At 34.0% G+C, this 20,938-nt stretch overlaps 1 protein-coding gene across 2 annotated transcripts; it reads left to right on the top strand.

Moving 5' to 3' along the window:
- The first annotated feature begins 328 nt into the window (after nucleotides 1–328).
- LOC114755667 (acetyl-CoA acetyltransferase, cytosolic 1) lies at nucleotides 329–6,162 on the top strand. 2 transcript variants are annotated; one of them, XM_028944535.1, is made up of 14 exons: nucleotides 330–476; nucleotides 742–840; nucleotides 1,387–1,560; nucleotides 1,664–1,769; nucleotides 2,129–2,267; nucleotides 2,662–2,739; nucleotides 2,839–2,904; nucleotides 3,762–3,847; nucleotides 4,108–4,207; nucleotides 4,296–4,406; nucleotides 4,479–4,520; nucleotides 4,678–4,764; nucleotides 4,898–4,983; nucleotides 5,716–6,162. In XM_028944535.1, the coding sequence occupies exons 1-14, from the start codon at nucleotides 443–445 to the stop codon at nucleotides 5,747–5,749; spliced, it is 1,242 nt and encodes a 413-aa protein (XP_028800368.1). In that variant the 5' UTR covers nucleotides 330–442; the 3' UTR covers nucleotides 5,750–6,162. The 2 variants fall into 2 exon arrangements, with proteins under 2 accessions (XP_028800369.1, XP_028800368.1); XM_028944536.1 differs by lacking the exon at nucleotides 2,662–2,739 and having other exon boundaries at nucleotides 329–476.
- The last annotated feature ends 14,776 nt before the right edge of the window (nucleotides 6,163–20,938 follow it).

Genomic DNA, 20,938 nt, shown 5'->3' with positions numbered 1-20,938 from the left:
GGAAAAAAGGAGTTGGGAATGGGGAAGGGTTGGGGATGAATGAAATGGGAGGAATAGGGAAGCGCGAGGAAGGAGGGAGAAGAAAAAGAGGGAGAGAAAAAAAGAAGAAAAGAAAAGTGAGTAACAGGGATTTTTATTTTTTATTTTTAATAAATAAGGGTATTTTGGTTTTTTTTTTTAATTTTTCATAATTCATATTTAACAGTAATTTTGTAAATTAAAGTACCCAAATTATAATTTTACCATTTTCTCTTATTCTTATGATTTTTAATAAATACTCTTGCTACGTTTTTTTGAACAAAACTAACTAACCATCGCCTGAAGATACACGCATCTTCTCTAGTTCTCTTCTGGCTCCGGCTGATCAGCTCTGTATCTCCATGATCATCATTCTTTATTGCTGTTGCTAGTTTCAAAGAAAAAGATCTACTAGTACTCTCAAATGTCGTCACTTGCCGATTCCGTGAAACCTCGAGGTGTGCTTTTATTTGCCAGTTCTGAATCTTCCTGGCGCATTGTTTATCATTAATTTTACAAGTTCATACGATATGATAATCTTAAATTCATTCTAGCTTGGTAATTTTTTATCCCTACAGGTTCATCTGCAAGGGCTTTTTTTTTTTTTTTTTTTTAAATAATCATAATCATGGAAATTGAGGATTTTTAGACGTGGGAGGAAATCAAAACTTTGCATAAATTGTCTTTTATCTCCTTAACATAGCGCTACTTTGTTAATTACAGATGTTTGTATTGTTGGCATTGCCCGGACGCCGATGGGTAGTCACCTTGGCATCCTTTCGTCTCTTTCAGCGACGGAGCTTGGCTCTATTGCTATTCAGGGTAATGTTCTTGCGGTAACAACTTCAGCCTGTTACTCATCTCCCACCCATTATTTCTTGACTAAACACAGAATTCTGGAATCTGGATAAATTGATGGCTTGAAATGGAATAAAGTGGGCAGGATAGGACGAAGGGGGAAGGGTTGAGACTGAGAGAGAGGGAAAACAGGTTTTAAAGAGGAAAAATGCGTCCCATAACAATATTAATCTTTTGTGTCTCTTGTTTTTGATAGATGCTACAGGGCTTAGCTTAAAAAATTTTCCCCTTTGAATTGTTTACTCAATAGTCTGCGGTTTTTTTAGCTAATGAATACAGTTAATCCCCATTGCGATGTGCTATGAACTTGTTATATTCATAAACTAAGTCATGTACTCGCTAAATTCTAGGGACTAAATTCAAATAGGCATAATAATCGTACTACCTAATTGTTAGTTTAGTCTTCTTGCATTCTTTCTGATGATACCATTCCAGTTAAAGAAAAGAACAAGTAATGCATCTATAAATATATGTCTCTCTTCTGTTTTAAGCTATTGAATAAATCTGCAGCTGCTCTCAAGAGAGCGAAAGTTGATCCATCCCTTGTGCAAGAGGTATTTTTTGGGAATGTTCTCAGTGCAAATTTAGGGCAAGCTCCTGCTAGACAGGCTGCATTAGGTGCTGGCATACCCAATTCTGTAGTCTGCACCACTGTGAACAAAGTTTGTGCATCTGGGATGAAAGGTAAAGTCTTTTTGTTGATATGAAAGAAGATTCTTCACTATAAACAAAATTAAATTTTAGTGGGCCAGTAGTGACTTCATGCTCCATTTGCTTTTTGTTGCAGCGGCCATGCTTGCAGCATTGACCATACAAATGGGTATTAATGATGTAGTTGTGGCTGGTGGTATGGAAAGCATGTCTAATGCTCCTAAGTACATTGCTAATGCAAGGTTTCATTTCTTTCATGAGTCACTGACACCTCAGTAAATTTTCTCTTGTAAAAATTCATTGTCTTGATATCTGCGGAAATCATGACAATAAGGGAACTTTATTTTTTTCCCCCCTTCTTAAATCCCCTCTTCAGATTTGCTTCTTGAAGACAAAGTTCAGTTTGCTGATCTTTCTGCTGAACTCTTCTGCGTTTGTCAATATAGACTTTGTACTATATAGTTGCATTGTGTACTGTATTAACCTAATGAGTTTCTTTGGCATTTGTTGACGTCCGAATTTCATAGACCATCATTTATTTTGGCGAGCGATTGATAGTAGTAATGCATTATTAAGTGTATAATTGTTGTATCTAAACCAGGAAGGGTTCTCGCTTAGGACATGATACTATCATCGATGGAATGCTCAAAGACGGCCTTTGGGATGTTTATAATGACTTTGCTATGGGAATGTGTGGTGAAATATGTGCCGATCAGCATGCCATAACAAGAGATGACCAGGTACTGGCTCCTGGTCAACTGTCTGTTCAAAATTTGTAATTTATATTTTACTTCTTGTTGAACATGACCTTATTATGGTCATTTAGGCATGCAAGTATTCATCAATCAATACCAACTCCCTTGTTGTTTCTTCTTCTGTAATCTGATTGATCGGTGGACTGTTTGGGAATGGCCTAGAATGATTTTGATTGAAAGCATTCACAGGGACATAAATATAGATCAATATAGCTATGCTGATTTATCTTTGATACTGAAGTTGGTATAACCATTTTGCCTGACACTACTCATCTCTCTCCTGTCTACCTCTTGGTATTTTTATATCTCCTCACAAACTGCAGTCATTTGAAATCTAGGGTTTATATGTTTGTTCGATGCTATCTCTATTACCTTGCAGGATTCTTATGCTATTCAAAGTTTTGAAAGAGGAATTTCTGCACAAAATGCTGGTCACTTTGCGTGGGAGATAGTTCCGGTGTGATTTTCCATTCTTGCCATGAAAAACTGTTTATATGAAATTATTGATGACTTATGGAGACAAGTCATTTGTTGTTTCTATTTCACACTCATGCAGGTCAAAGTTTCTGGCGGAAGAGGAAATCCTTCCACACTTTGTGATAAAGATGAAGGTTTGGAAAAGGTAAATAGATTGGACAGCCACGTTAGCTAGTCTATTTAGGAGTGTAATGGAGATTTGGTAGTATGAGATATGAAGTCCCACATTGAGTAGAATGGGATACTTAATGTAGTATTTAAGTGGGTTAGTTCTCCCACCTTAATAGCTAGCTTTTAGAGTAGGGTTTCCTATTCCACTTAATTACTCATCAATTGGTATTAGAGCATGATTGTTGATAGGGACATCAACTTTCAATGAGTGGCTAATTGATTGACACTTGAAAATATGAGATACCAAGTCCCACGTTGAGTAAAATGGGTTGCTTAATGGGGTACTTAAGTGGTCTTCAATCTCAACAACTAGCTTTTGGCATAGGTTTCTCTATCCCATTTGGATACCCATCAAAGTCGCACCACTCTGTTTATATTTACATTACTAAAACTTTTCATTTCATTTTTAGGGAATCAAAACCTTTTAATCCTAGACTCTTACCCATAGTTTCCCCCATTGAACTAAAGAAATTTGTTTGCATATTGCAGCAACCAAATTGACCCCATTTTTGCACATTTCCTTAACTTAGCTTTGTTCTTTTGCATGGGGAGGAATGCACCGTTGTTTTGAGTGAGCATCTGTTCTCCTCATGACTACTATAACTGTGTTATTTTGAATACGAAGGATCAAAGTGTTAAGCTTTCAGACAACTATTGATGTTCATGCATGTATTTGCTTCCATCAGTTACATAATTTTGGAGTCACAACTGCTTTCCGTGGAAGTTTTAATTTCTTATATAGCATTTACTTTCTCCATGGTCTTTGACTTGATTTTCTGTGGTGATTCTGTGGAAATTTTTGCTTTTGCTAATATATTTGTTTCATGTTAGTTTGATCCAGTAAAATTAAGGAAGCTTAGACCAAGCTTCAAGCAAAATGGGGGCTCTGTCACTGCTGGCAATGCTTCTATCATAAGGTCCTTTTTCTTTCCCTAGCATGGGTTTTGCTATATAGTAATGAATTTAATTTGCTTACAATTAAATTATAGTTAGAAGTTCAGTAATACAAATTGGTTTTTGTTTAATTTGGTAATTTTTTCAAATTGATTGAATGGCTTTTATGATTATTAAAAATTATTAGATGGATTGGCCAGCTTAACCAATCCGTTTAATATATTTTTCGCATGTTTCTAAAGTAAGTGTGTTTTCTTTTATTGACGATGAACTGGCATACCAGCGATGGTGCTGCTGCCCTAGTGCTAGTGAGTGGAGAGAAGGTGCTAAAGCTTGGATTGCAAGTGATAGCTAAGATTAAAGGATATGCTGATGCAGCTCAGGTGCATTGAGAGGTTAATTTAACTTGTTTGGTGTTACTTATTATATGATATAACCAACTCTAGAGCTGATACAATATTATCTGTGCAGGCACCTGAATTATTTCCAACTGCTCCTGCCCTTGCAATACCTAAAGCAATATCAAATGCTGGTTTGAAGGCTTCTCAAATTGATTATTATGAAATAAATGAGGCCTTCTCAGTAAGAATATACACATATCATCATATATCATTCAGGATTTTATATGTTACTTATATAAAAGTGTCTATGCAGGTTGTGGTTCTTGCAAATCAGAAGCTTCTTGGTCTTAATCCTGTGAGTGTTGATTTCACTCCACTCTTTGTTTGGATCCTTCATTCATGCGAAATCATATATTCTTTTAGCCTGTTCCTTCTGCATATGCCCATTGTTTTTCCTCCATTCCTTCCTATCATGAAGCATAGCCGATTCATGTCTGTCTTATCGTATACAGGAGAGAGTTAATGTACATGGTGGAGCAGTATCATTGGGACATCCTATTGGTTGCAGCGGAGCTCGAATCTTGGTTACATTATTGGGGGTAATGTGTGACCTTAATATATTGACTATATTAATTAAATTAAATCTCTTATAATATATTGACTATTTTGTGCATATTTATTTTTGTGGCTTTCTGTTGGTGTTTTTCTTTTCACAGAATTCATGTGTTGCAGGTATTAAGACAGAAGGGTGGGAAGTATGGTGTTGCTGGAGTCTGCAATGGAGGTGGAGGAGCATCTGCCCTTGTACTTGAGCTAGTGTGAGCCTCCCTCTCTCTTTTGTGTGCGTGTGTGTTTCTTTACAATAAATAACTTTGGAAAATTACAAATTTTAGTCTCTAGAGTTGTAGTCAAATTTGGTCCAGGTCATCGTAGTATTTTTGCTAAGAAATCAGTCTTTAAAATTATGATGAACTTTAGCCAAGGTCCCTAGAGATGATGTATTGTTGATATGACAGTAATATTTGGTAATAATAAGGTTTTGACGAAAATTGACCACGATTCTAGAGACTGATTCTTTAATGAAATAACTAAAAAAACCTTGACCCAAGGCGACCATAAACACACAAGGCGACCATTAAAACCAAGTTTACAGAATCTATTTTGATTTGCACATTTCTTTGTTGTAAATCTTCGAATATACCTTTTCTTCCTTCTGTTACTAATTGCCCTCGATCCTAACTCAGTTACGAGGAACGACATGATTGAAAATACTTAATGAAGTGAATCCTTTTTGAACTACGAGAGATCAGCTCCTATTTTTACCTAATTTTTGACATGGAAGATGCTGAGGAGTTTCTTAACTAACTGATATAAAATGATAGAGAAATTAACTGAATTAGTTCTTGACATTTCTTGTTTTATTTTTATTTTTGGAAAAAGGTTCTTTTGATATTTCTATTTATACCGAGCAATTTTCCTAAAGAAATGATGGTTTAATTTCTCTACATATCTTCAAGCACAAAAGGCTATTGAGGATTTTGCTTTTGCAGGCCGGATGCCAGGCTGAGACGTTCTTCGTTATGAGGGTCATCTCTTTGGTGCTTTCTTTGTTGAAAGTTAGAGACTCTGATTTGGGACAAAATTCTAGGGACTATTGCGTTGCAGGTGACAAAATCAGTAGCTATGTTCGTTATAAATTTTTTAATCTTTATAATGATTAAAAATTTTAAGGCAAAATCCTACATAATATGTTTGGAAAAGGTGGTGGGGGTTATACATGGAGTAAAAAATAATTGCTTTCCGTTGCTAAGTAAATGGTTGATTGAGGACGCTACCTTTTATCCCCTAAATAGGGTGGGGGGGATCGATTCAGTAATGCATTACGAGAAGCCAGTAAAACATGACAACAATTCTTGAAGGTTTTAATTCGAAATGGATGGAGGGCAGGCTTTTCGTTGTTGATTGAAGTGCAGTACTAGCTAGACAGTTTTCCTTGACGAAGGGCAACATTTCTCTTATGGCAAAGGGTGCTGATGAAGATGATGATTCCTTGTGGAAGGTGTGAATTACCATCCTTATGTAATTGAAGTGAGGTATTTTTCAGCCGCGAAGAGAAACGCACAAGATTGTTAATGGGAAGTTTAATTGAAAAACAACCAAACCATAACGAGCAGGTGTATGGGGGCAGTGTATGAGGAGATGGACTCATTTGTTGGCATCCAAAAAGGCACTAACTTGGCGAGACGTTAAAGATAATGCTTATCCAGGATGGCACACGTGGGAATGGCAGAATGGAAAATCTTTCATATTAAAAGTAAATGTGTGTATGGAAGAGAAATAGACCACAAGCAGTGTTCCAAAAGTTGGACCAGATGTCAAACCAAAAAGGTTAGAAAATCTTAGTTTTTATGATTCAATCCATTAGACCAGCAGTCGAACAGCTTATATAATAATTAAATAAGAATTTAATAAAAAATAATTATATGCATATAATATATGTATTGTTTGAAGTTGTGTTTTGATGATAACAAAAGTGATTTACTTTTATAATTTGCTGATTGAGTGACCTATTTCAAGTTATAGAATATGAAGTGTCCTTGTATTTGGATAAGAGGACTTGAAATATTCAAATCAGTTGAAGTCAGTGTTTCTTAGAGACCTTTCCTACTCGATTTCATCAAGAGATTATTCGAGTCATGAGTCATGACCTTGTTGCATATCTTATGATTTGATTCCTAGTTTTATTTAGATCTAAAGCTCCAAATCAATGAGAAAGGATTCAAGTCATTATTCAATTCATGGATTTCCTTCTTTCTGTCAAAGGGCTTATCTCCATTTTTATCCAAGTCAAGGACACTTGCTTTAACTTGTGTCCTTTATTCAAGTTGGGCCTAAAGATATCTGCATAACAAGATCCTATTTCCAGTATTTGTTCGAGGCCAGGTACTTTTAAGCTCTCATTCTTATTCAACCGTACTTGAACCCTTTATTTTAATCCTGAGCTTTTGTTTATCCTCCCAATTTATCTCTAGTTATATTCGGATACGGCCCTTTGTGCAAATCATATCTCTTTGGTATCCGAATTAGAGTATCCATTCTGATTTAAAAAGTATATTCAGTACAATGCAATTGCCGTCCATTCTTATTCAAGTCAATTGTTCTTGAACTTTATCTCTTGCTTTATGCTAGTCAAGTTTCAAATCAAGAACTTTCTGAGAACAAATTCTATTCGAGTCAACTCATGTATATTGAGATAATAACTTAGACAATGATTTCTAGATCAAGATTAAAGCTGTTATAAGTTCATATAATCTTATCCAACAGTTATAGAAATGTGTTGAAGTATCTCATTGCAAGCTTGGTTTAAAACTATTCAACAAAGCCCAAGCACTGAAGCAGTCTCAAGTTGAAAGCGGATTCATTCGCTTCACCGATGGACAACCAAACAGGTCTAGGCATTTAGTACGGGCCAGGTCTAAAAACACTAACGAGAAGTTCAAAATTAAGAAAGCATTCTTTGGTCCAATCTTTAATGGTGTATGAATAAGAGTAAATTTCCATTCCAATATAATTGATATGGGATATCGGAAAGGGATACAAGAGTTTTGGGGATGGATTCTGCATGAGGAGAATATAGACTACAAAGTAATGAAACATTCCATGGTACAGGATTTTAGGAGGAATTACGTGGGCATCTTCTATAATCCCCACTACTAGAAAAACTCCCTTTTGAACTGCTTTATCTACATCGCTCGTTCCACCAACGGTGTAATAAATGGGATAGTGGTATTTTTGCAAATAAAGATATATTCTCTAGATCATGTTATTTTATGTCTAGTGGAAAAGATGGTTATGAACATCGATTATACCAAAGAATTAGTCCAGAGACATTAATACCTTTATCGAGAAACTAAACAGATGACACAATCTCTTTTGTTCTCTTGAAGTAACATGTCTGAATTTCAAGAGTCTTCTTAAACTTCAAGCTCAACTCGTCTTCTCCATTGTTTTCTTTAAAAATCACCATTCGCCTGATCATTGTGGTGATGCGCCAAAGGACAATGCCTATGCATCAGCGCTTTCCTCTGTCTCCACCACTACTTCTATCGTCTACCCCATCGTCTCCTCCATTGCCTCCACCTCCTTCTTCTTTTTGTGAGCTACTCAACAAAGTAGCAATGATTCAAAATAGCGTTTGCTAGCTCGCTGAGCACTACTACACCCATGAAACTAGCTCAACCTCATACTTGACATAGAGACGTCGAGTATCAATTGATGGAGGATTCTTCTTTTCCCTCCTCCACTCCCACTCTGTCCACCCAGCACCGCTGCTTGGCCTCCTTGTTCCTGTCCTCGCCTAAAAATTCCTCTTCTACTTGAAGAAGAATATAGAGGAGGACTTTTTTTAAGAGTTTTTAATCCTTTTTTTTTTTTAATCTATATGTATATGCCCCCCAAAATCAATGAAAAAAATTTGTGTTGTGATCTGTGCAGTGTTGATTTTTTTTTTTTTTTTTACTTTAGTTATCCACTGATCATGAGAAACTATTATTAAGGTATCAAATTACTTTTACAAAGAGAAGTACAACATTATAGGTAGTTAATATTTAGTATTGATTTCAATTTAACGGGACCATTTTATGGTAAATGAAATTTTACCATGTTATTATTTGAGTAAAGAAAATTTACCCAAAAACATGATTTAAATAACAGAAATACAAATAACTGAGATGATGATGATGATGATGTAAACGAAGAAAAAAATCAATGTAGAAAAGTGAAAAAAATGGATCTCAAATAATAAGTGCATGGCCCCATTAGGGAAAATTAGAGAGAAAGACTTGAAAAAATGATATTTATTTAGAAGGATCTTAGAAATTATTATTATTTAAAAGACCAAAAATCATAATATAAATGTAATGGTACTAAATTGTCATCATGCCATCTTGACTCAACCTAAAGCAGATGTTGGTGATATGAAGGCATGAAATATGTACATTTGAGGATATAAACTGGTAAAGCCACCAAATGTACACTGGTTGGTCCTTTGGTCTAATTGCTTGTTACAAGCGTTGACACCCCACTAGTGGACAAGAGAGAAAACCCATAATTCTATTGGATACTCTATAGACTTTGGTTTGTCCATATCACTCAATCAGTAGGGTTGTTGAGTTACCACTCACATGGATGAGAATTTAGCCCAAGGCTTTAGTCAGAGGATATAAGGCAAGTGGACAAAAGGGAGATTAGAGGATTATTTGTTGTACTTTGTGACATGCTTTGACAGTATGAAAATTATTTGAATGTAAAGAACCTATAACTTTCCCACTTTTCATCTCACGAACACATGCTACTATGTATGATGAGTTGGATTATTGGTTACTAAAGCGTTTGTCTCACCTTATTGCTCTTAACAATTTTTAGATGATTGCTTTCAGCCTGGTCCGTTAACAAAGGCTCTGGAGGCTTGATTACTTGTTAATCATTATATAGCCTCCATTTTTGTGTTATGTTGGATTATTGTATATTAGAAGCTTAGGGCTTACATGCATATCTTAATAACTTTTTGTAATACTTTTGATTAATAGTACGGATTTGCTATTTTTGGAAACTTGAGATATTTAAGTAATGATTCATGAATGAGTATTATTGAAAAGTGTGTTTATAGTTGGGTTGATGGTTGGATACGATATTCTAGGGTTCGAATGCCTATGGCTCGCTTGCTTTAATTGTGCTACTTAATCAAATATTTGTTCTAATAACCATGTTAGATGTGTTGTGCTCTTTCTAACATTGTTTACATGTGAACTATTAAGTTAATCTCTTTTATTTATGATATACCTTTGATGATTTAGTCATGTCTTTTATGTCATGGTTAAAATACTCTATTCATAAGGAAATTTTTATAAATACGGTAGCTTTGCAAATGTTTAATTAAGATATTTTTACTACCATGGTTAAGTTTCCAACGTTTTGGTTGAATCTTTTTCTACAATGGTAAAGTTTTGATTAGTCATCTCCTTTTTCTACCATAGTGGTTTTTGAATAAAGGTTTTGACTAAGTAATCAATATTAGAAGAATCATTTTTGTAGTTATATTGTCTACTTTTCTCCCTTATGCTACTTGCGGTGAGCCCTAATCTCCATTTTTTTTCCTACGCAAGATGGTCATAGTCACCTCATTGTTAAAGTTTAAGCCCTATTGCGTCATCAACATTGAAGATTCTAAGCCATGCTTTATCAACCTTGTTTTTCACTCCCTTAAGTTAGGTAACTCATTCTTTTGATTCTAAAGCAAGAGCCCTAAGCCCCAACATTGTTGTTTATGTGTTTGTTATTGGCCTCCTCTAATTAATCAATTGCTATCTTGCTTTAAGGGGTTAAAGTATGCTTTTATAAATTGGAAATAGCTCCTAACTTGACTGGTGTTATTTGTCTAGCAAATTTTTAGTTGAGCTTGATTGTCTTAATGCTGGTTCATATTTTTTTATATGGAATAAATAGCTTATATGCTTAAAATTAATGTTTCTTAATGCTAAATAAGAATCTTATATGACTTATGTCTGAATAATGGCACATGAATGAGCATTCTTGAGCTGGAATTTCTTGAGTTTTGGCAATGATGTTTGTCTAATTAAAGGATGTGTAGTGATGCCTAAGAGTTAATAGCTTTGTAAGTGTTGTTTGTTATTTTTTGAATTGAAATTAGCATAGGTTTGGATATTAGTTGGATTGTTTGGCTTCTGTTTTTTCCCAAGCTTTTTGTTTGGTTGATTTGTGCCCTCTTTGAGATGCCTTAGATGATTTTTTAAGGGCTGGACATATGTGTTGGTCAAATTTTAACCATGATGTCTACTACAAGCAGATGCTCGATTTCTTTTAAAATCATCGTTAAGGTTGAATGTCGCCACCCTTGGATTAGCTGCCAGGTTCACTAAGCTTAGACATCAATTTAAAATTGTTAGAATGGCTAATCACCTAAGGGGTTGAATTGGGTGTTGCAAAATTTTCACACTTCTCGCATATACACCATGTGAGCTAATCGCAACATATAAAATGAGAAGATAGAGATCAAGATGAGGAAGAATAATGCACAGGAAGTAAGGCCGAAAAAATGAGTTGAGCCCGTTTAAGCCCATTTAAGTTAAGGGACGGGCTTGTAATTTGGGGTATTCAAAAGGAATTTGGACTTAAAAGGGCCGGCTCTATAGGACTCGAAAATAAAAGGGCTAGCTTTGTAGGGTCGGGGGCCGGCTCGTTTAAGCTCGCCAACAATATATTTTTTTAATTTATTTATTTTTCTTGACCCTAACCTAAGTCCCTAACATTTTACATACTCTCCCTCTCTAAGTTTCAATTTCAGTTTTTCACTCACTCTCAACTCACACCTCAATCTCTAATGATATTAAAATAAATAAAAATATATTCTCCATATCTTAAATCAGATTTTAAATTTGTATTTATTTGAACCAATAGTTATATATTAAAATAGACAAACTATATTCCCCATATTAAAACAAAAGTTTTAATGATTAAACCAACAAATACGTATCAATTTGTATATATGTTATAAAATTTTAATAAATAAGTTAACACTTTTTCTATAGTGACTACATAATAATTTGTACTGTATATTTAAATAGAGTTAGACAAGCGAGTTAGACAAAACCAAAGAAGACCATCCTGAACAAAAGCAAAAAAAGAATGACATAATTAGCTCATTACAAGCATACTATGGATCAATCCAAAGTTTTAAGATATTTCAGACTTCCTATGAGATTATGTAGCAAAGTGATTTTCACAATTAAAGCTTGAGAAATCATTGATATTTTTAGAAATTAAGAAGAGCCTATTACTAGTGAAGCACAATCAAATATTCTTATAATTAATGATAGTGATGATAGTATTTGTTCACTTTTTTTTTTTAGTGAAAACATTTGTCTACTTTTAAGGGAACTTTTGGATGTTAATGTCATTGACTTGTTGTGTCTAATGGATGTTTTAGATTTTTTGTATGTTGATGGACATTTAGATATAATGATTTTTTATATTTGTGACTTAATTTTATTCATATTTATGTCTTTTACTAGTAATTTTATTGGTTTATTTTTATTTTTTAATAAAACATATGAAAAATATGAAATATGAAATTTTTTTAATTAAACGGGCCAAAAGCCTGCAGGCCGGCCCTGAGCCCATCTACTTAAGGGTTGGGCCTAGCAAATTGGGATATTTTTAAAATTTTGATCCTGTAGGGCCGACCCTTTTAAGCTCACCGGACCTGCAGGGCCGGCCCGTTTTGCCAACTCTAACAAGAAGTTTATCCTGTTTCAGTCTCTCTCAGTCCCTGGATACCCCTAAGTTTTTCAATCCACTATATTCCTCAAGTTTAAATCGAATACTAGAGAACCACTATAACTCCCTTGAGTTTTCTACAGGTACTTGAAAACTACTACTACTCCCTCCCATTTTCTGTGGGTACTTGAAAACCACTCTCCCTTAAAACTTGTAAGGTTATAATTTGTTTCCCACTCAAGTTTCCTCTATCTTGAGCAACTCTTATAAGAATTGATGTTTATAATGAAAGTGTAACATCTCAAATTTTAGGCCTAGAAGTGTAAGAAATAACCTGAAATGGGTAGGCTACTGGACTCCAATTAGTAGGAGTCCTAGAAGTTCCCTAAAAGGATGAGAGGATTCTCAAGGACTAATTTGTAAAGTGAAAGTTCTCTGGAACCAAGAAATGAGGAAGGTAGAAACTCTGATGAAGTCTCAGGGGCTTAGTATGGTAAATGAGGATGAATATGGGCAAAAAGTTATGATAAAGACATCAATGAAATGATTCCTGAGGTTAAATCCTAGCAAAGACCTAATTGTATTTTGAAAAGTTTTGGTCCGAAAAGGACAATGATAAAATTATACCCAAAAATTTCATGAGAAATGAGGAATCTACAACTGATAGAGGGCCAGATAAAATAGCAAAGACGGAGACAGAACAACTTTTGAAGTAAAATTGAGTCAAGGACTAAACTATCATTTTGAAAAGTTTTGGTCAAGGAATGACAGTATTGAAAATTATGCTCGAAATTCCTAAAAATTCTCAAAAATTCATGAAAAATAAAATAAAGTGTCTAGAATAGTATTTAAGGCCAAAAGGTGAAAGCAAGATAAAAATAATTTATTGGAGAATTTTTTGTAGTTACTGGCATCTTTGGCTAATTAAGAAAAACTTAGTCAAAGTTAATTATTTTAAATGTACAGAGGCCTTGGTTATCTAGATAGGCATCAAATGCAAGGAGTTTCACACATTATTAACACATCTAGCTCAACCATCTCATTGCATAACATAATAGCAAACAACACGCAAAGCAAATTAACATCAAGTTATAGGTTCTTGCTATCTCTTTGAAGCCTTAACTCTTGCTTCCATTTCTTGCTCTTGGAGTTCTTTCCTTGACAATGACAAATGCTTATAAAAAATTTAGGAAGGCATTCTTAATCATAATCCCAATCAACACACTTATAGCTAATCCTCTTTAACTTCATATTAACTTCCAACTTTTGAGTTTTGTTTCTAATCTTTCCAAAATTAATCCTACATGCTCATTCCATATAATATTGCACGTGGAATTTATTTACAAGCTCAAGTTAAACAAAATCCAACCCCTTCCCCTTCAACTCAGCTTGGCCAAACACTATAGGGTTTTAGGGCAAGAATTCTATTTTCAATTCTAATACTTCCAAACTTGCTTTCTCACCTTTACCCCACACAATTTTTTGTTCTAAACTCATTGGAAGCATCAAAATCATCAAAATCCAATCCTAACTCAAACCCTAAGTGTGGCCAAAATTCACACAAGTTAGAGGAAGTTGGATTTCTTTCAAACTCAACACAAAACCACTTGATTCTAGCTCTTTTCTACCTCTTAAGCTTTATTCTATCATTAATTTCATCTTCATTCAAACTTATAAATTTCAAGCAGCATCATACCCTAGGGTTTTAAGCTTGTAAAATTTATCAAAACCCATTACTAAGCTCAATAACACAAAGAGTAACATATACTACATCGAAATCTACAATCTTACCTTGTATTGGAGTTTAATCTTACTTGGTTTCCCTTGCTCTTTTTCTTCTCCTTCTTTCTCTTCTTTCTTTATGTTGGCCAAAACTTGGCCTAAATAGGGAGGGGAGGTATTTATAAAAATTTCGCTTAAATCCTAGCCCTTAATCTTGTGTGTGGTTTGATCTTGGCCATTCATTTATTTTTATTTTTTTGCCATTTGTCCCTTGTCATCTTGATTCTTGCCACCGAGCCCTCTTAGGTGTTCCCTTCATTCAATATAAGCGCCACCTCATGAGACACATCACATGCCACCCATCACATATGTGAAAAAGGCACAATATTTTATTACATAATTCCATTCTTCCAAACTTAACCCTTAACAAAAAGTGTTATTCTATTCATGTCCTGTCATCAAATTTACATCAAAATATAGAGAAAAATAGGGAGAAATTCGTGCTTTCTCATACCTTTGACTATTCCTCAGTCGATTTTATGATTTTACGTTGTATCTGTAAGGAATTGAAAGACACGTAGCGGAAAATAACTTTAAAATTTTCAATTCCTTGCCCAAATCTACCTATTGTGTTTAAGTCAAGTAGTAAGAGGTGTTACCTACGGTATTGGAATCGTTGGTGGCTTGGGGATTCTGACGTTCAGGATGCCTATGCTCTCTTTTTGTTCGTGAGAAGTCGACAACTCAGATCGGCTTCCTCTACCGGTATCCACACGAACAGCGTTCCAATCACGAACGACGTGCTAGCTCCTCTTGTCCTTCTAGGGCCTTTCTGAGAATCCGTCCTCATCATTTCTATTTTGGCCGTTTCTTATCTGTAAACCTTTTGCACTCTAACACACCTAAAACCCTAGCTCCTAAATATCAAATATATAAGATGCTATTGGTATTATGAAGGATATTGGATTTCAGAATTAATCCTAAATTAATTCCGAAATTAATACAATATCATATATTGCGTAATCTGATAAGAAATCAATTAAATAAATACAGTTTATATTAAATCCATCTCACAGATTTAATTCACCTATTCATTTAATTCAAAATAAAGATATGACGGAATTATATTTGATTTATTCTAATAAATCAAATTTGAGATATTATATTATACCATATCAATCTAGAACTGATATAGATTTAATTTATCCCAATAAATCAAATCTAAGATATCATATTAATCTAAATTTCAAATTTAAAAGTGATAGAGATTTAATTTATCCTTATAAATCAAATCTTATAAATATCTCTTATATAATATAATATATATATGCGAATTTATATATATACACACACACACACGTCCACCCTAGATTATTCATTGAATCTGGACATATCTTAGATTCAATGAATCTGGACATCATAGCTCGTGTTGGGCTATTTTGTGTGCAACCCTATAGGCCCGTATAAAGTTGGCAGTGGGCCATTTACTATAATGACTCACAAGTCGTAAGCGGTCTCTAGCAAGATTCACGACTACCCAAATCATATGAGGATCGATGAACGATGTAACCTTTCATACAACCATATCACGTCCCTTTTGTCACACGACATTTTGGTCATGGATGAGGCATGAAGAACGTCATCCTCCTATTCTTGATCATTACTTTCTCGATCCCTAAGTAGTCTGAGTATAGAAATGGAACTACCTTTCCATTATAGTATGGTCATACATTTCTCAGACTCACTCATCGAGGGGCCCAGTAATATCTCTCTACGAATGTGAGGGACAAATTCCATCTTGACCATTCACATTCCTCCATATGAAAAACCACTAAGCCTAAACATAGTCTTTATGATCACTTGGTCAAAAGTGACTTTTGACTAGGTCAAAGCTGAGCGTTTCTCATATAGGAATCCATGATGATCTCAGGTCAAAGGGCATAGTGACATGGTTTGTATATGAGAGAAGCTTATGACTTAACCCATGCAGCTCTCTCATAGTGGGTCGGTCCAACACCTTGTACTCTTACATGTGCCTATGAATTTGATTTATATCTCTATACATCTTCAAAGACATACTGGTCTTATTTTATCTCTGCTCCCACATAGATGACTGACCAGGGACATTCAGGATAAAATCATGAGTTATCCAAGGATAGTCATCACAGTAAACATGCAAATAATATGATAACATAATTAAGAAATTCATAAATCAACAATGTTCATAACACAATGATTGGCCCTTAGGGCACAATTTCCAACAGTATCAGGTGCTTTTTCGGATCCTGATTTACTTGGTAACCTTGGGACATACTTTGGCACGCTTTTTCATCACAATTAACCTCACATGGCATTATATAATATGCCTAAAGAGGAAGCGATACTCTTTCCTTGTTCTTCCATTAAACATTTAAAAATATTTATTTTAGAGTAACTGAACCAAATTCTTTCTATTTGTCCATAACTCCAAGAATTTGTCTCTGGGTACTAATACTACTTTTTCATCTTGACGAATTTCTCTAATTTTTCTTAAGTCAAAAGTCAATCCATAGACAATTTATTTTGACTTTCCCCGGATAGTGTATAAATAGGCTTTTAATTCTATAAAGCCAACCTCTTCGCTTTCTGGGAATAAAATTATTTTTAAAACCTGTGATAATCTCTTAAGTATTATTTTCCATTTTTTCCAATTAATTGAGGCCTCATTGTATTTTAAATAATTCAATTACGGCTAATACTCATAATTAGCCAAAACCCTAGGAATTTCAGCAATTTGCTTCAGGGGTATTTTCGTCATTTAAAACCCCATACGGGCCTCAGAACCTCATTTTCTATTTTTTTTTTTTTGGAATTTTCAGGTGTACTTTTCATTACTGCCCTTTCTAGCTCGAAACTTTTTGAATTTACAATTAGGTCCTTGCTCGTGTTTAGCCTCAAGAATCTTCTCACTAAGGTTCCTAGCACATCCTTTGACGCTTAATCATCTCCATTTCCTATACTCAAGTCCTTGAGACTTCATCAAGGTCTCTAACTTGTTTGTCTCGTGGTTCCAGAAAGCTTTTACTTTCCAGTTTAGTCCCTAGGAATCCTCTCGTCATTCTAGGGAACTTCTGGAGTTCCTACCAAACGAAGTGGAATAGCCTTCCTGTCTTAGACTACTTCCTATACTTCATAGCCTAAAATTTGGAATGTTACAATCTACCACTTGCTTTAAAGCTTAGGATGTGTACTAGTTACTAGACTTAATCATTTTCCTCACTTCCACTTGATTACCAACTTATGGCTCATTTACAGATAACTTATCCCCCTTACTTGCATTAATAATGCATAAATATACATTTCTTTGCATGCAATCATTCCATTAACTATTCCCATACATTAACTTATTCAATTTTACATACCAATATCATCAGTTCTCATTTCATAGCATTAGTGGCATGTTTAATCATACATTAACATAAAAAGAAATTCATTACATAACATAACATAATATATTATTCTTATAATTCTTCCCTTCATTTTTGCATTTTCACATCTTGCATTCTCTTAGACTCTTTGCACCTACCAGGGTCAGTTAAGGGAGGGTAAGATTTGTAAGAATCTTAGTAACAAACATTACCTACATGTATGCAAGACAAATACTAGGTGGATGACATGCTTGGTCTTATGCTTTTATGCTTTCATGCTTATAAAATGATATGCTTTAATGCTCAATATTTCATTCACACATGGCCATAGAAACATACAAGAAATAGTTGGCAAAAAAAAAAAAAGAAACATACAAGAAATAGAGCAACACTCAATATTTCATATTCTAAATCATCATCAAGCAACATCAACACTCAAGCATAAATATCAAGCACACAATAAGAGCAATTTCACTATTTGCGTCTTTAAGCTTTCTCTTGTTCCTCATGCCTCCACCCATTTAAGTTGCTTGCTTAACCTTTTTCATTTATCTTCCTTGATGTCTCATATCACATCACGCCAAATTTGACCCTGAGAATGTGAATAATAAATTAGATAGAAGTTCAAATAGCAAAGTAGACTCAAAGGTGGAACAACTTTTAGGTTAAGCTCTAACCCTTGTCAGGACTAATATTTTTGGAATTATCAGTCTATGAAGGACAAAATGGGAAAATTGGAGAAATATTCTAGAAAATTTTTAGAAAATGGTAAAAAGATAAATAAGAGGTTTTGGAACCCTATTCAAGGCCCTAAAGAAGGAAATGGCATGAAAATAAATTATTACAGAATTTTTTGTTAACCGAGGTTTTTCTGGGAAAAACAGTGAAAAATTAGCCCGAAACAACTATTTTAAATATATAGAGACCTCAATGATTCTAAAAAAATTTTAGAAAAATTATTCAAGGTTTATTGGAATTTATACAATTGTTTCCAGGCACTGGAGGTGAAGGGTTAGAATATTTAATTATCAAAATTTTATCAGTAAAGCCCAATTTTGGAGAAAATTTAAAATAAATAGTTAGAGGTGGAGATAAATTCCAAAATTTTCTAGCATGTTTTCCTATATTAGAAAGGAGTCTTTGATGAAGAGAAATAAATTTTTGGAAGCCTATAACTATTTTTGAAAATATAACCGATATAATGAGTTTTGGTCAAAAATTAATATTTATGAGTAGGCCCCATTTTTTTTTCCTTTTTAAATTAGATTTAGGCTTTATATTAGGCCAAGAGGGCTCAGAAACTTTATGCAAATGGTGGACCAACAATTAAGGAGTCTTAAGCCCAAATTAAGTCAAAATATCAATAGGATAAGTCAAGCAAAGGGACACTTGGACAAATCAGAAAAATCAGAGCACTTGATCTATAAATGCTGCCTCATATTAAGCATAATTCGGTCATAAGTGAGGAGAGGGAGATCATATTTTTGGTCTATAATACCCCCTCATATTAAGCATAATTCGATCAAAATTGAGAAGCTTAGGGGAGGTGCTACCAAACTGAATTCTTGACCTTAAGAGAGGGCCTTTAACTATGCAATTAGAAGAAGAAATATCAAGCTTTGATCAAGGATTAATTGAGGCAAGTTTGAGCTTGATTTTGGTCAAGTTTAAAGCTTGTTTTGATTGAAAATTCAAGTTGTAACTTGAGGTCATTGTGCTGTAACATTTCAGCCTAATTGAATGTCATTTAGTAAAGGATAGAAACCATGAATATGGAGTTAGAATTACATGTTTAATTGATGTTTGTATTGAATTTTAGAAGAAATCAAAATTAGGGTTTATATAGCCCTATTCGGCCACTATGGTTTCTTGAGGTAGGAGTTTGTTTCAATATGATTTGATGATTCTAATGAGTTTAAAAGGTGTTTTTGAATAGGAAAACACAAATGAAAAGTGTTTAAAATCATTGGAATCAAAAATAGAAATTCTGGAATATCAACCCTACCAATTCGGCCAAAGTGAATCGAAGGGGAAGGAGTGTGATTTTGTTAAATTTGATTTGATATTTGGATTCTACATGACAATTTGTGTAGGAATGGACCAAGAGATTGATAAAAACAAAGAGGAATTAATTATGTCAAAAATCAAGGAAAATGGGTTTAATTGAGCTTAATGTTAAGCATTAGTGTTTATGCTTGAATTGTTGGTAATTTGGAATTTTTTTATGCTTGGATTAATAGGTATTGTGGAAGAAAACAAAGAGGGGCACCAAGTCTTGAGAGAGGCCGAAATTGTGGATTAAAAGCTGTAGCTTGGAATTTACAATTTTAATGTTGACTTGCTTGATTATTACATGATATTATCCTTGCAATATATGCCGTATGTGATTTGAAATTGATTGATGATAAAGTGGTTGATTTGCTTGCATAGTATGCCTTGACATAATGCATTAATTTATTGATTTGGAATGATTTGATGTGGTATTTATATGGCAAAGAGGTAGGGAAAGGCTTTATGAATTGATTGTAATATATCTTGCATGTTTAACATTATTATTATAATTTCTTTGCTATTGAGATTTCTATGAAAGCTCATTCGTCTCGATGTATAAACAATCAATAGGAACCTCAAGTAGTGTTACCAAATGCAAGGAGAAAGGAAAGAAAATCATATTGGAAAGATGGATTAATCTAATGCCATTGATATTATATCCTGTAATTATTATGAATTGTTATGTATTATTGTAAACTATGTTGGAAATACTTTACCTGTGGGCATTGATTAAAGAATCATGACCAAGCATGAGTTATGAAATAGGAATGATCATATGGAAGGAAGGAAAGGAAAAAGCAAAAATGGCATAGCAAAAGGGATAAAAGTTGACTTTTTAAGGGTGAAGTTTGACCAATGAAATTTTATCCAATTGGATGAGTCTTGAGCTGAAATTTGAAATACCTATAGATTATATTTTTAGCTTTAAAACAAGTGGTATTTCATCAAATTTGAAGTTTTGTACATAAAGTTATGCCCTTCCAAAGTTGGGCATAAATTCTGAAAAATTGAAAATTGACCATATAAACAGTACCACTTTGAACGCAATTTGGGATTTATAGATGAGTTTTGAATGCCAATAAGTATTTTTCCTTTAAAGAGCATGTCAAGAGCCTTCTATAGAACCTAGAACTATCTCATTTCAATTTTTCTAGAATTAGTTTGGCCTTTATAAGGGTTATAATAAATAGTAACCCGAATTTAATAAAATTTAAGGTTCAAATTTTTCCCACTTAAGGCCATATGAAATTATTCCAAATGGTTCCAATTGAGCTAAAATACAGTCTAAAGGTAAGGT

This window comes from Neltuma alba, unplaced genomic scaffold, assembly GCF_004799145.2.
Source record: "Neltuma alba isolate B1F8T4 unplaced genomic scaffold, ASM479914v2 tig00010315_pilon, whole genome shotgun sequence".
Lineage (NCBI taxonomy): Eukaryota > Viridiplantae > Streptophyta > Magnoliopsida > Fabales > Fabaceae > Neltuma > Neltuma alba.
Note: the sequence above shows the minus strand (reverse complement) of the source record. Positions and strands in the feature narration are given on the sequence as shown.

What these genes read in the sequence shown, in the direction of transcription:
- LOC114755667 (XM_028944535.1), top strand. Translation starts at nt 443, where the DNA reads ATGTCGTCACTTGCCGATTCCGTGAAACCTCGAG. An exon ending in CGATTCCGTGAAACCTCGAG is followed by an intron (nt 477 to 741) that starts GTGTGCTTTTAT and finishes TGTTAATTACAG; the next exon opens with ATGTTTGTATTGTTGGCATT. An exon ending in TCTTGGTTACATTATTGGGG is followed by an intron (nt 4,765 to 4,897) that starts GTAATGTGTGAC and finishes CATGTGTTGCAG; the next exon opens with GTATTAAGACAGAAGGGTGG.